Source organism: Lemur catta, chromosome 8, assembly GCF_020740605.2.
Source record: "Lemur catta isolate mLemCat1 chromosome 8, mLemCat1.pri, whole genome shotgun sequence".
Classification (NCBI taxonomy): domain Eukaryota; kingdom Metazoa; phylum Chordata; class Mammalia; order Primates; family Lemuridae; genus Lemur; species Lemur catta.
In genome coordinates, this window is record NC_059135.1 from 99,880,257 (window position 1) to 99,896,340 (window position 16,084).

General features: G+C 36.2%; 1 protein-coding gene across 4 annotated transcripts in view; it reads right to left on the reverse strand.

Moving 5' to 3' along the window:
* The window catches only part of IWS1 (interacts with SUPT6H, CTD assembly factor 1), a 42,696-nt gene that overhangs the window by 8,037 nt on the left and 18,575 nt on the right, over positions 1 to 16,084 (reverse strand). For 3 of the 4 annotated variants that reach the window (XM_045558834.1, XM_045558835.1, XM_045558833.1), the window contains exons 5-12: positions 15,370 to 15,427; positions 10,540 to 10,637; positions 8,751 to 8,901; positions 6,423 to 6,505; positions 5,207 to 5,336; positions 4,256 to 4,373; positions 2,392 to 2,503; positions 1,740 to 1,796 (exon numbers count right to left, since the gene is read on the reverse strand). In XM_045558834.1, the coding sequence (XP_045414790.1) occupies positions 1,740 to 1,796; positions 2,392 to 2,503; positions 4,256 to 4,373; positions 5,207 to 5,336; positions 6,423 to 6,505; positions 8,751 to 8,901; positions 10,540 to 10,637; positions 15,370 to 15,427 (807 nt within the window). Of the gene's footprint in view, positions 1 to 1,739; positions 1,797 to 2,391; positions 2,504 to 4,255; positions 4,374 to 5,206; positions 5,337 to 6,422; positions 6,506 to 8,750; positions 8,902 to 10,539; positions 10,638 to 15,369; positions 15,428 to 16,084 lie in introns of those variants that run through there. The other variant, XR_006736768.1, reaches the window with a different exon arrangement.

Here is a 16,084-nt window from a genome sequence, read left to right on the forward strand (position 1 = left end):
TCTGTTTATTTTAGTAAAAAACAATCAGATAATTACAGATTCACATGCAGTTGTTAAGAAACGATACAGAGAGACCCAGTGTCTCTCCCAATGGTAACAACTTGCAAAACTATAGTATACACCACCATAACAAGGATATTGATGTTGATATATTGCTTTTACTTATATTTGCCGTTTCATTTGCATGTGTTTAGTTCTACGCAAATTTGAGGGCAACAAGGAAAGACTAAAATAAGATTACCTTCAAAAGCAAAGCCTAATTGTAGATGCCCAGGCAGTAAACCATTCAACCTTTAGGTAACTAACTCCAGTGGTAAAAGGTGAGTGGGTGTATGTGTGTCTGTTGGGAGTGGGGAGAGGATAAGGGTAGAAAATTCTAAATTGTTTCTCTTTCCTTGTATGGTTTACCCTATTTTTAACATTAAGCTTCTACAACCTTCATATATGTATGAACAGATTAATTGGCTTGATAAAGAAAATTCTCCATAATTCTTATTTTCCCCCTGAAGTCACTGCCTCATCATCAAACTTATTATAAACAAAATTATACTGGCCCCCCTTAGCTCATCTCCCATTCTCCTCTTGCAGTCTGGGTCCTGTCAACTCACCTGCACGAACCCCTCTGCAGCAACGCCTGCCACTGTCCACCTCCAGTGCAGCCTCATTCCCCTCTAGGTTCTGCTCCAGTGCACAGCACCACAGCTGCTCACTCACCTCCACTGGCTACTCTGCCTGGCTATGCCCCTTTTCAAAGTTGTTTAGTTTATTTCTTACTCTATACTCTCTTGATTCAATAATCTTTTCTATGGAGAGAACCACCAAGTCTATGTCTCTAGCCCAAATATTTCTTTAAATTTCAAGTTCTAGACCCATGATATTTACACGACCATCTCATTAGGCATCTCGCATCTAACAGGCTCAAAACAGAACTCGCCTATGCCCTCAAATCTCCTCCCTCCACTTTAGTGAATGGTAATACCACTGCCTCAGTACTTCAGTTTTGGTTGGGGTCTTCAACTCTAGCCAACCAACTTCTCCCCCACTGAGTCACAAGCTCCTGGCAGCTTTGCCCCTGCAATATCTCCTCACCGCTCTGCTCCCCTGTTACCATCCCTGTTTAGCTGTGCCACTGCCTTCAGTCCCCCTGCCCTCCACCCCAGCCCACACGAAGCCAGCAGCGCAGCAGCAGCAGCAGGATTCCAAATCTGATGGCTTCACAGCCAGGCTCAAAAGCTTCCGATGGAATCACAAAGAGAGCAAAATTCCTCACCTTGACTCAAAGCCCTTCACTGGTCCACATCTGTATTTCCAACCTTACCTTCCACCACCTTGGGTGCACACTACTGCCCAACCCCTTTGGTCTACAGCCATTTGAAAACAGGCCTTGCACACTTACCCATAGCTTTGCTTAAACTCTCCCTCTGCCTACCATCCCCTCCGCAGACTTGCACTTTTTGAGAGCACGGACTATTTTTTTCGCTTTTGTATTCTCAGGGCTTGACAAGGAGTCTACTACTCAGCAAGCAGCAACAAAATTTTTACTGAATGAACTATTTTCTCAATTTTCCTTATTCCCCCAGAGTACCCAATACAATGCTTTGTAGATATTCAATAAATGTTAAACTGAAAATTACCCATGCCAACGTAAACATAACATCATTTCATTTGCTATTTATCTTAAATCAGCAAACAGAAATACTATATGTAGTCTAGGAAGAAAAATTAACACAAAACCTTACTTCTCCTCTCCAGTCAGCACCTTTTCCAGGTCTCTTCGGGGTGTCTGACCACCAGTGCTGGGAAGAAAGTGAAAAAGGAGATACTAGGAATGTTAGAACCTTTTAACTAAGAAATAGAGCAAACTAAAATATCAAACTTAGACCATACTTAGCTCTTTTACATGGGACCAAGGAAAATAATTCCTAATAATCTTTAAAAAGTACTACTCATTTTAGTATTCACTTGCATAACAGGTTTCATTATAGGTGAGCCATAACTGCTACGCTTGTAACTAATGACTCTGCCCTCCAGATGCAACTGTATCCAGCATATTAGTACAGGGTGAACCAGTAACATTGTTTTTTCTTCCAGCAATTTGGAAATGGGACTGCAAAAGTTGTTTTCTACAAGTGGCTGGAACAACACAAGCTATCAGAACTATGAGAGAGGCCTTATTCTACCAAATTGACTCAAAAAGGTCTTGGTAGGTGAAGAGGATCTTCATCACACACTACAACTTTTAAACTAAAAGAATATTATGAACTACACAGACATATCAAGCTGAGAGAAAAGGAAACCCCATCATCTTGCAGATTTCCTAATGATCTTATTTACAAACAAACCCAAGTACTGCAACATTTATTCCACTTACTCATACCTGTTCCCTCATACCTGTTCATTCTTCGTCGTTGAGGCATTTGTTCTAGATCTCTCTGCTCCCTTTCTTCTCTTGTCATTCCTTTGTAGTTTGAGGTAAGACCAAATATAGGCCGAGACCATTCATCTGCAATAAGGAGAAAATCAATTATTTAGTCCACAAAATAGCATTTCTCCTACCATTCTCTCAAATAATTGCACCTTAGTGTGACGTGAAATTCTAAACATTTGGAGTATGCTTTCCAAAAAGACCCCATTATTTCAGGATCATTTGTATAATAAACACAGCACAATACCAGTATGATAACTAACTCTGGCTAAGAAATATTAGTGTAAAAATATCAGTTAAACTAGTAATCACCACAGAGATTTAAAGAAAGTAACGTCTGACCCACACTTTGATAGTCATCAACTAGCTGAGCTGACATTTCATGAAGACTCCCTAATTCCTTTTATTTTAAATTTTTATTTATTTATTTTATTTTTTATAGAGATAGGGTCTTGCTATGCTGCCCAGGCTGGTCTTGAACTCCTGGGCTCAAGCAATTCTCCAATGGGATTATAGGCATGAGCCACTACCCCTCGCGAAAGTTACACTTTAATATGGCAGGTATAGAGCTTGTACTTCACTAAGTCTAATACAGCTGCTAAAATGACAATGAAATAAAAGTACTACATGCCCACTGTTCAGCCAGTAAAAGTCCAGAGGTACCAACTGATCTTTTCATTCTGAAACATAATGTAGCTTATCACTGCATTTAATACACTATGAAAACAAGGAAGGACCTTTACAGACAGAACATAGGCAACGTCACACAAAGGAGAAAGAGGGGAATTCAGGGGGTCTACAAATCTTTTAAAATTGCTCCACTGATCCCAACCCCTGGATTCAGAATCACTGTTGTAGTAACTCATGGATACCAGTGGGAACATTCTGCTTTTCTCACTCTAGGCGGGGTAAAAAAAATTCATGAGCCACTGAATAAAAGTACCAAAAGTTTATCACTTAATAGGCAGTAAACTGCAGATTATTAACAAGATCAAAAACAATAATATATTTCTGGGTTATAAAAGAAATTTACATTTCTCTAAAAGCTTAAAAATTCAATAGAAAAATAATTACTGTAGTCAAATGTAGAAGTAGTTCCTTTTGTAATCTAGCCCTGAAGTTTTAAAAATTCCTTTCCAACATGGGGCACAGGAAGAGTTATAGAGGATACTAAAAACAGATATGGATTTTACTCTTAAAACTGAGGAATTTCATAAAGAATATGGCACTTGATTACATGATTTTCACTTAAACTCTTCTGGATTTCTCTTGTTATCACTAAATAAGAACATGCAAAAAGGTTTTAGAGACCATTATGCAAGGAAGAATGGCACTAGCTACTATTACTTGAGCACTTACTATGTGTGAGGCACTGTGCTTTATATACATCCTCTCATTTAATCTTTAAAATAACTCAAAGAAAACACATAATTGTCTCAATTTTACAGAGGAGGAAACCAAGACTTAGAGCTTAAATCCCTAGCTGAGGATATGCAATAAGGCAGGTATAGTGGATCCATGATTTGAACCCAGGTACGACCAACTCCAGGGCCTGCATTCTAACCCTTCCTTCTCCATGCTCTTAACCCATGGCTAAAAAATGTATGCTTTTAATTTGCCATATTGAATATTGGCCAGCATACCTAAATGTGCTGAGAAGCATTTTAAGTCGAGGAGAAAAAGCTGGTATAGATAAGAAGTTATTAAAAAAATTTCTATTCTACTTTCTGGACTTATTTTAAACAAATATTGGTAAAAATATACCTTCTACATATACATGTCTCTCTCTATAAACATCAACACAACAAACAAAAAGCAAAATTTACATACTGATTAATTTCCCTGCCATGTCTTTGTTGGACCTTGATTCCTTGGGGTGTTTATAGAGATACATCACTGCTCGTCCAATCCCACTATGCTTCAGGGTCTCCTGGCTCACACTAGGTAGCTGGGGAACATAAACACATTACATACATATTAATCACTCAGAAGCTGGGAGTTTTGCTAATCTATTCTAGAGGACCTTCAAGATCTGGTTCATTCACAAAAGAACAAATAAGAACCTACAGACATTGAACACAAAGATACTTTGAGTTCACATTCAAAGTTAAGAGTTCAGGATTACCACTGAGTTGACGTGAAACCTAATAACATGAGACAGTGTGAACTAAGCATACTCAGAGGTTAGTAGTTTAATACAGGAGTTGGCACAGGCCTCAGAATCCAACAGACCTGAGACTACCTAAGCACGGCCACCTTCTGGCTATGTGACCTTGGACAAGTTATTTAACTTCCCTGAATCTTAACTTCCTCATCTGTAAAATGAAGACAGCACACCTACCTTACAGGTTTACTGTGAGGAACAGATGAACCAACAAACTTATAAAGCACCTAGCACAGTGCGTGGCACACAGCAAGTTCCTCTGGAATTCCTTCAGAAGTTAAGTAGCTTGCCCAAGTGTCACAGCCGCGCAAAGGTAGGTCAGCTCAAGATTCAAATGCTGGTGCTCTTTCCAGAACATGTCCACTACTGTACTACTCTTCTCAGATAAATCAGTAGCTACTCGAAGATCTTTTCCCTTCAATGCTACAGTTACATGAAGTCTTATAAGGTTTTTCCTTTTCTGTTCATTTTATTAGGTATATTCCCTTTTTCTAGCCCTTCCTCTGGCAGGCTGTCTCAAGAGAATGTATAAATACACTGTAAACTATATAGAGGTTATGACAATACAAACCACATTAGATGACTAATGAAGAGCAAACAGATTATCTGTCTCTAACCTCTTGCAGAATCTTCAACAGCTCCTCTCGGATCTTTAGTGCTGGCAAACTCCTATCTGGTAGAGGTGAGAGCCATTCTTTGATAGCAGACATTACACCACTGTCAATAAATGTTTCTTTAAGGTCCTGCCTGCAATAATAATTAAAAAAAAAATCAAATCTATGAACTTTCTTCTACTGCATCTTCTTCTGACTTCTTATATATTTAGTGATATTTCCAAAAACGGCTTTTAAAAATTTACTTATATACATTCAGTATGTACTGAATACCTATTCTGGTTTCAAAAGCAGTATGAAATTCAGTTCTTACTTTCCAGAAATATACAAACTTCACAAAAATTTGCTTAAAACTAAGCAAACTCAAATTATACAAAATAAATTATGCTGATATGAATGGTACAGACAGTAATACTGAGCTCCAATCATTACAGCTAAAAAAAAAATCATGTTCAATCTATCGGAAATTCTCAAACAGTTTCAGGTGGTGATGAACTTGGAACTATGCTATTCTCCGTAGGACACCAAATCTCAATAAAATACTGATACTCAGAACTCCGTTTTATGCACTAGAATCAGTTATGTTAATAGAAAACATGACCAATATTACATATACAAAACCAGTGACAGATAGTTTGGGCTAATGAAATGGAATAATTTCCTAGTTATGAATGTCCTAGGCCATGCTGGTGGCTCACTGATACACATTGCATTTCTTCAGTCATCAAAAGCAGCCCACAGCTTGGTTCAAAGAAAAAGCGAAATTGCTCAGAAATACGGGCAAACTGATGAAAAAATTTGGTAGTAAGGGTCTATTAAGAAAGGGCATCGAATCAATGACTGTGATGATAACAGGGCCATATAAGCCATGTACAATGTGTGCTTCAAGTAGTCTCCCAAGATTTGCTATTTATTTTCAATCACATTGGGAAAACACATGCAATTTCACCAAATCCAAAACTGTCTGTAAAGAACAAAATTAGCAGTTCCCAAGTTTTTCTTTCATTCATATTAGTTTGCTGTTTGTTCTATTTGCATCAGGCATCAAGGCTTAATAAAAATTTATGAAGAAATATAATTTAGGAAATTTTATTCATTATTATTTTTCTTTGAACTGATAGAAGGCTGCCGTTATTTAATACCTCTAGAACACCAGTATACCAGCTGAATATCATTCCATTAAAAGGAGAAAGCTTTTTCAAGAAAATAAATTACTTACTTCTTAAGGTGCATGACCACAGTAGGCAACAAAGTTAACTTTTTCAGTGCTGGCTTTTTTTGATTGTTCAACTGTCTGTCTTCCTATTCAGAAAAAAATTAAAGATTAAAAAAAAGGCAGTACTAATTGTTAATAGTAAATTATAACCACTGTAATTTGGAACCATAAAATTGAATAAAGTAGCAGTTTCTCAAATAAACTACAATTTTTCCTACAAGAAAGATTAACTAACGAATGGATTTTTGGCAGAGAACGATGTATGTGTCTGTCAACCAAACCCACAAAAACATTAAAATAATTACCTTTAACAACTACAAACTGAAACAATCAATTTTGACATAAAATACTGGCACAACTGTCAAGTTTTCAAAGAGTTCATTCAAGGTACAAATTATACCCGGCAAATTTTGGTTTATCACCAGGAATAATTTTCCAGGTACAAGGTTTGGATATTATTGGAATATATTATCAAAGAAGAGTTTCAGCATTTACTCAGGCCGGTTTTTTCTTTCTTTCTTTTTTTTTTGTTATGAAAAATTTCAAATTTTAAAAATACAAAATACAGAATATACCTGTCATGTACATTTCAACAACTAAACCCACATGGCCAGTCTTATTTTAGCTAGATGTCTACCTACTTTCTCTCCACCTTGGAATTGCTTTGAAACAAATCCTAGACACAGCTCACTGAATCCATTAATACTCTAGCAACTGTTTCCAGAAGATCAGAACTTGTTTTTTAAACATATTAAGTTGGTGCAAAAGTAATTGTGGTTTCAGACCATGACTTTAAATTATTATAACTAGGCTCAAACACACCTATATTAATCAAAATAAGAACCATTACAATCAAGCATCTTCTGCATCCTGCTGGTTGTGGAAGCGTCCTTCCTGCAAAAAGTTGTCGAGATGCTTGAAGAAGTGGTAGTGGGCTGGCGAGAGGCCAGGTGAATATGGCAAATGAGGCAAAACTTTGTAGCCCAATTCATTCAATTTTTGAAGGGTTGGTTGTGCAACCTGCGGTTGGGCGTTGTCATGTAGAATCAGGCCCTTTCTGGGGACCAATGCCAGCTACAAGCGTTGGAGCTTTCAGTGCATCTCATCCATTTGCTGAGCAGACTTCTCAGATGTAATGGTTGCACCAGGATTCACAAAGCTGTAGTGGATCAGACCGGCAGCAGACCACCAAACAGTGACCATGACGTTTTCTGGTGCAAGTTTGGCTTTGGGAAGTGCTTTGGAGCTTCTTCTCTATCCAACCACTGAGCGGGTCCTTGCCAGTTGTCTATACAATCCACATTTCGTTGCACGTCACAATCTGATCGAGAAATGGTTTGTTGTTATTGTGTACAATAAGAGAAGATGACACTTCAGAAGGACTTTTTATTGATTTTCAGTCAGCTAATGAGGCACCCACTTAACGAGCTTTTTCACCTTTCCAATTTGCTTCAAATGCCGAACAACTGTAGAATGGTTGATGCCAAGTTCTTCAGGAACTTCTTGTGTAGCTGTAAGAGGATCAGCTTCAACTCTCAGTTGGTCATCATCAACTTTCAACGGTCTGCCACTGTGCTCTTCATCTTCAAGGCTCGTCTCCTTTGCAAAACTTCTTTACCCACCACTGCACTGTACATTCATTAGCAGTTCATGGGCCAAGTGCGTTCCTGATGCTGTGAGTTGTCTCCGCTACTTTATGACCCATTTTGAAATCGAGTAAGAAAATCACTAGAATTTGCTTTCCAGAGTCTAAAATAAATAGCAGTAAGTCATTAACAAAAAAAACATAAAGTGAGAAATATGCTTTAAAATGATGTATATATAATATAACCACATTTATTTAAGAATGTATTCCAATAGCAAATGGTAAATTTTAACAATGCTAAAATTGCAATTACTTTTGCACCAACCTAATAATAATACTGAGTCAATTTTTACAATTTGGCAGATTTTTAAAACACAATGACAGCTGCAGTCTCTTGATCAGGAAAAGAGAATGACACATGCATTTATAACCATTTTTTATACATGAAGAAACATTAAACCTTGTGGCGAACCTAAGAGTAAAACCATTTTCACGTAAAACTAGCAAAGCCATTCACCTAGAAATGTTAATTTTACTTAATACTTAGTCTTTTCACTTTTTTGTAAACATGTGAGTAAAAAAGTAAAATTATTTCCATGCTTAAAATTTAGAACAGTAAATGCTTTATTACAAAAAACAAAGTGCCTTAATGTAGTTTAAGTAACGGTTAAGCGTTAAGGACAAAAGGGCACCCAACCAATTCAGTGGGGGAAAGAAAAGGTGAGCCTTGAATTGACCCCTCTCACCTCAGCAGCTTCATTCATCTTAACAATCATGGCACTCACAACGTCATCTGCATCACTAATAAAAGTGCCACCATCGCGGTTCCGTCTGCGCTTGCCACTCATGCTCTTTTTCCGCTGCAACATCATCTCAAAATCTGACAGAAAGTCCATACTAAAACAATAACACAAAATTAAGTGAAATACAAGTTCTCTTTTAAATACACATTTACTTTCATCACACTTTAAAACACCAAATTTCTTAATTCTAACTCGATGAGGTCCCACCTTCTTTTAAAAGTGGAAGTATAGTCACGCACCACATAACAATGTTCTGGGCAACAACGAAATGCATATATGATGGTGGTTATCCAGTAAGCTAAAGTTAATTTATTATTGAAGAAAAAATATTCGTATCGTCCTAGGCCTTCTCATTCATTCACCACTCACTTGACACCCACAGCAACTTTCTGTCCCACAAGCTCCATTCGTGGTAAGTGCCCTATATAAGTGTACCATTTTTTATCTTTTATACTGTATCTTTACTGTACATTTTCTATGTTTAGATACACAAATACTTACTACTGTGTTACAATTGCCTACAGTAGTAAGTACAACATGTTGTACAGGTTTGTGGCCTAGGAGCAAAAGGCTATGTCATGCAGCCTAGGGGTGTAGTGGGCCATACAATCTAGGTTTGTGTAAGTACATTCTATGATGTTTTCAAAATGACAAAATCACCTAATAATGCATTTCTCAGAACATATCCCTGCTGTTAAGTGACGCATGACTGCACTTACCACTTGGTATTAAAAGAACAGCTGATCACAGACATTATGTTCAACTCCTACAGTACTCCAACTGCTATACATTAATCACTAACCCCAAACTTTTCATATACTGTATTCACACTTGTATCTATTGGCTTAGGAAGGGACATTTCGAGTTCTCATTCGGCTTTAGTTGCACTGCCTTTTTTGGGAATAGGATGGTGTTCAACTATCTGAATGTTTTTGTCTTATATAGCCTGACTAGAAAAAAATGAAAAATAAACTGCTACCTTTCAGTGATAAGAAGTGTAACTCTCAAAACATAATGTAACAGAGATAAATATGGAAATCTATAGACTTGGTAAGGGCTTCAAACCTTTGTGGCTTTCGTCAGACTCATTACCCTTAAAAGAGGGAGTTAATCATTCTTTGCCACTATCATATAAATTCAATTTCCAAAAGTACTGCCAAACGCATTTAGTTTAATCTTTGTGTGCCACTGGGAATTAAAAGGGAAACTATTTTTTTAAAGCATTGTCTTTACAACTGTAAACAGTAACTCACTAATCATTCTACTCTTATATGGGACCTTTCAAGATACCAGATTTTTCTCAACAGATTCCAACTATCTCAAAAAGTAAGTGCAACACAATCAAGTAATATGTTGTATTAACTAGAGTCTAACTATATGTTAGACTTTTTCCCTACCCCCCAAATCAGTTTTTCTCTCAAAAAAAAAAATATTTTTAAAATTAGGTTATTTTTCAGAAGAGTTTACTTGGTAAGCCATAAATTAAGAGTCTGGTACCATATAAATATAACTCCACAAATTAAGTCATCCGGAGCACAGGGTACACGAAAGAAAAATAACAAGTAATTTACTGACAACACTGTATATAGAGAAGTACAACACAGAAAAATGGGAACACACTCTCTCCTAAGCTTAACCAGGAGCCAAAATGAAAAACAAAAGAAATTCAACAGTCCCTACCTTCATTTTTTCACTTCTCTTTAACAAATTCCTTAAAAACAAACAAACTTACTGTTTTCCTCTCTTTATGTTATCATCAGAATCTGAATCTTCTGCTTCTTTTACCTGTGTTTCACCCTTTTCTTCTTCCAAATCTTCTTGGTTAAAACCCTAAATGCAGAATAATTTAGCCAAAGTTATCATAATTTCTTATAGATTTTTCTTCTGTATAACTGCTCTTAATTTTTTGCATTTTTAAAGTAATACATACACAAAAACCAAAAATTAAATAGGTATCAAAAGGTATGTAGTAAAAGGTCCCTCTCTAGCCACTAGCATTATTAGTTTTCTTACATTTCCTTCCAGAAATAGTTTACTTTTACATAAGCACTTCTATACGTATGTATTTAGTATCCCCTCTTATCATACAGATGGCTGCCTATTATTCACAGTGGGTTTGGGATACTGCTCTACACATTTCAAATTTCACAACAGGATCTGGAGGCCAGTCCATATCAGCATTAAGTATTATTCCTTTTAAGGCTTTGACTATTTCGCCATGTAGCTGTAAACATAATTCATTTATATATTTGCCTAATGACATTTAATTCTGTGTATTTGAAATCTTGAGAAGTATTTGCCAAATTGTCTTCCATAGAGGTTACACCCATCATTTCTTCTCACAGCAAAGTATGAATGGCCTGTTTCTCTACCTTCTCACCACTACAGGTTATCAAGCATTGCTATCTGCCTATCTCTGGACCAAAAAACAAAAGGTATCTTAGTGTAGTTTTATTCGTATTCTCTTATTACGAGTTGGGCATTTTTTCTTGTTTACAAAGCCATTTTTAATTCTTTCTCTATGAATTCTCAATATCCTATGCTCATTTTTTGTCGGTCTGTTTATCTTTTTCCTATCGGTGTGTAAAATCTCTTTGAAAATCAGAAATAGCCCTGTTAGTGACAGAAGCTGCATAATCCCTACATTTGTACAGTTTTTGTTTATGCTAATGTTTACCAGACATAATTTTTCATTTTTATGTAAATGAAATGGCCAGTCTTTTCTTTATAGCTTCTAACTTTTGTGTTATACTTTGGGAAGAGAAGTCTTCCCAATGGTCACCTAGCATAGTGTATTTCTCACTGAACTGAAACTATAACCAAGTTAATGTTAGCTCTCTAAACTAGATAAATGCATCTTACTCTTGTAATGTGCTACTTTAATGAGTATGAGCTCCATGAGGTCAGTGTCCAAACAGTCTCTGGCGTAGCATACAGTCTCTCAAATACTTGCGGAATAAATTCTTCCTTTCTATTTTCCTTAGGTTCACTTTGTTATTTTTCTATCATCTTGAATTAGATTCTAAATTCATCTACTTTTTCTCTTGCTTTAGCAAAAGAAACATTGATTTCTTTTTTCTTCCAAGAACTGTTCAACAAGGCTTTCAATTTCTGAGTGGCAACGGTGTTCTGTTTGCTAATTTAGTTATTAATTTTCAGTTTCATTGCACTGCATTGAGAAATTATCTATACTTTGTACTTTTGAAAGAAACTGGTTTAAAATTTATATGGAAATGCTGGCTGGGCATGGTGGCTCAAGCTTATAATTCCAGTATTTTAGGAGGCTGAGGCAGGAGGATCATTTGAGGCCAAGAGTTCGACACCAGCCTGAGTAACATCTTGACAAAAAATTTTCTACAAAAGATAGTTATCCAGGTGGTGCACTCCTATATTCCCAGCTGCTCGGGATAACCTGAGCCCAGTTCAAGGATACAGTTACCTATGAATGTGCCACTGCACTCCAGCCTGAGCAACAGAACAAGACCCTGTCAAACAAACAAACAAAACAAACAACAACAACAAAAAAACCCCAAAACAGTATACAGATTCACAAAGAACCAAGAAAAGCCAAGGCAATGCTGAAGACTAACAAGCTTGGAGGACATAAACAAGCATCAAGAGTTATGTATTAATGGCACAAGCATAAAGAGAACAGAACAGAAAAGACAGTGCAGAAACAGATTGGAATATATACATATGGACACTTGATTTACAACACAGATGGCACTAAAGAGTAGTAGCAAAGGATAATCTTTTCAATTAATGGTGCTGGGTTAATTGGATATTCCAAATGGGGAGAAAAATCTTCACTTTTACCTCATACCACAAGCAAACCCCCATTCTAGGTGGATTACACAACTATGTGAAAGATAAAATATTCAAGCTTCTATCAGATAACTTGGGAAAGAATATCTTCACGACCTTGGAGATAGGCAAAAATTTCTTCAAATTTAAAAACCTTTCACCATAAAGAAAAAGACTGGTAAATTTGATCTATTAAATATATTAAAATTAAGAACTCTTGTTTATCAAAAGACTCCATTAACAAAGTGAAAAGGAAAACAATCAAATAGAAGAAGATACTTTAAACTTTCAAAATTGCCAAAGGGTTTGTATCCAGATTATATAAAAAGAGACTCCTATGATTTTTTTGGTCTGCCTCTTCTGTCAGTTGCATCCACTTAGAGGCCAGGGCACCATGGCTCACACCTGTAATCCTAGCACTTTGAGAGGCCAAGGCAGGAGATCACTTGAGCCCAGGAGTTCAAGACCACTTAGATTATGGATTTGTCCATTTCTCTTTGAAATTCTGTCAATTTTTGCTATATATACATTTTAAAGCCATGTTATTCAGTACATACAATTTTAAAATATTTTATAAGTATAAAGTGACCCTCTTTAACTCAAGTAACGTTTTTGGCCTTAAAGTCTACCTCTGATATCCAGTTTTTTTTTGGTTAGTGTTCACACACAGTTTCTTTTCCTACCCTTTTATTTTCAACTTTTCTTCATCTTGTTTCAGATGGACCTTTTGAAGTCAGTATATGGCTGGTTTTTAAAATCTAGTCTGAGCACCTATGTCCTTTAATTGTAACATTTAGTACATTTACATTTAATGTCATCTCTGATATTATCAAAATTTAAGTCTACTATTTTACTATGTACTACTTTCTGCCCCCTGTTCTATAGTTCTTTTTCTCTCTTCTTACATCTTTTGGGACTAATTAGATTTAATTATTCCATTTTTTTCCTTTCTGTTAGTTTGGAAGTTACACATTTTGTTAGTCTTTCTAGAGGCCACTTAACACACACCCTAACTTATTATTAAAGTCTACTAACACATATTTACATACATTTATAAAGACCTGCAAGCACTTCAATTCCATGTGTACTCCCAATCTGTTGCTGCTATCATGTGTTTTAATTTTTATATATTTTAAACCGCACATGACTTTTTGTTTTGTATAGTTAATACCCATTTAGGCCTATACACATTGTTGCTCTTTTTTCCTTCTTGCATCTTTAAGCTTTCACCTTATTTTCTTTCTGCATTTCTGTGTTTCCTTCAGTTGGTACACCACTAATTCTCTCCTCATTTCATCTTCATTCTTGAGAAGTATTTTTGCTGAATATGACAGAACTCTAAGTTTGCAGTTATTGGATTCTATTATTTCTGTCGAGAAGTCAGCTGTTAGTCTAATTGTTGATTTTCTGAATGAAATATTTTCCCTGTGAGTGCTTTTAAGACTTTCCTATTTTCTTTGGTTTCTTGCAGTTTTAGTAATCTATTTAGGTGTAGATTTCTTTTTATTTATCCTGCTGGCAATTTGTAGGCCTTCTAGAATCTGTGGCTTTATGTGTTATTTCTTTAAATATTGTTCCGTTATATACGTAATTTTCCCTCAATTACTCCAATTTGTTCTTGACCTTTTCATGTATAATCTACATCTTTTATTTTCTTTTAGATTTTCCATAATAATGTACCTCAATGCTTCATTCTAGATATTTCCTCCTATCTTCCATTTCACTAATCTACTCTTCAAATATGTCTAGCCTGTTGTTAAACTCATCCATTGAATTTTTAATTTCAATTACTATATTTTTATAGTTCTGAAATTTCTACTTGGTTCTTCTCCAAAGCTGCCTTGTCCTTTTAAACACTCTTTGCTCTGACAACATTTTAAATCTTTTCTTTTATCTCCCTGAAGAGATTTTTTAGGGCAATCTCTAAAATGCCTATATCTAGAGTCCTAGGCCTATTTCTATTTTCTGTTGGTACTTCTGTATCCTGTTAAATGTTTTCTTTGACTGTGTATCACACGGTATACATGAAAAACTTGAACCACTGTCATTGAATTTCTGAGACTAAGGTTCTCTAGTCTGTAAGATGATTCAAAGATGGTCTAAAACCCGAGCAAAGGCTATTTTACTTGCAGTTCACCCTTAATCTTAAGGGTGCTGCTCTTAGGAGCCCTAATCCAGGCATGGGGTTTACAGGTCCCCTTAACCTCAATAGGCCCTGACCTTGAACTTTTGTTCCCAAGCCTAGAGGCTGTCAAAAACATGAGCAGCCTCTCAGGCTGACAGGCAAACACCCCAACAGGGAAAGAGTTCTAAATGCTGAGTCACTGCTTTAGGTTTCTGTGTTCTGGCTTAGTAATTCTTTGTTGCCTTCCTTCTTAGTAATAAGCAGATTTCTAAATAATCTGTCCAGCTTTCCTAGCTGTCCTTAGCAGAACAGTTAGTCCAAAGTACCTAGACTGTCTCTGTGAGAATCAGCAGTTCCCTATTATGAATCTTACCCCTCAGCATTATAAAATGCCTTTCAGCGTCTCTTAGTGTGTTCCTTCTTCCTTTTAATTCAATTTCGCCTGTTATTTTCCTTTTATGCCTTTGTATAGCCTTATATTTCGCTTTCTAAATCCCTTTCCTCTAGATTTTTCTCATAAATACATTAAAGTTGTTTATTTTTACTTATAGGAATCACCTATTAGAGAACTACTGCCACAAAAACAAACAAAAAAGCACAGTGAAAATGGAAATATTTCCATCTTATACTTACTGTAAACTCTTCTTCCTCTTCATCACCAGATTCTCCAAATATGTCTGCAATAAGATTTCTAGAAAAGAATCAAATACAAAAACATTCATTTGCTTTCTTACCATGTAAATAGGAACTGTGTTTTTTTTTTTTTTTTTTTAAAGAGACAGGGTCTCACTTTGCTACCAGGCTGGAGTGCAGCAGTGTGATCACAGCACACTGTAACCTTGAACCCCTGGGCTCAAGCAATTCTCCTGCCTCAGCCTCCCAAGTACCTAGGACTGCAGGTGTACACCACTATGCCCAGCCAGAAACCATTTTTTAAAATGGGGTATAATTTACTTAGAGCAAAATGTGCAGATCTTAAGTTTCCAGTTCAATCAGTTTTAAAATGCACACACTCACGTAACCAGCATGCTAACCAAGACATGGAATAAGCCACCTCCCCAGAAAGTTCCCTTATAGCCTCTTCTAGTCAGTCTCCCAATATCAACACCCTAGAGACAATCATATTTCCATCACCATAGTTTTGTCTATTCCTGTACTTTATGCAAATGCAATCATGCAATGTATACTCTTTAATTCTTTCTCTTAACATGTTATTTTTGAGATTCATCCATGTTGTAGTGTGTAGCAGTAGTGCAGGAACTGAAATTCTAAATCCCCAAAGTCATGCAATTAGGCAGGGCATATTGTATTATATCTCAACATGAAATTTTAACACAAATTTAAAAAA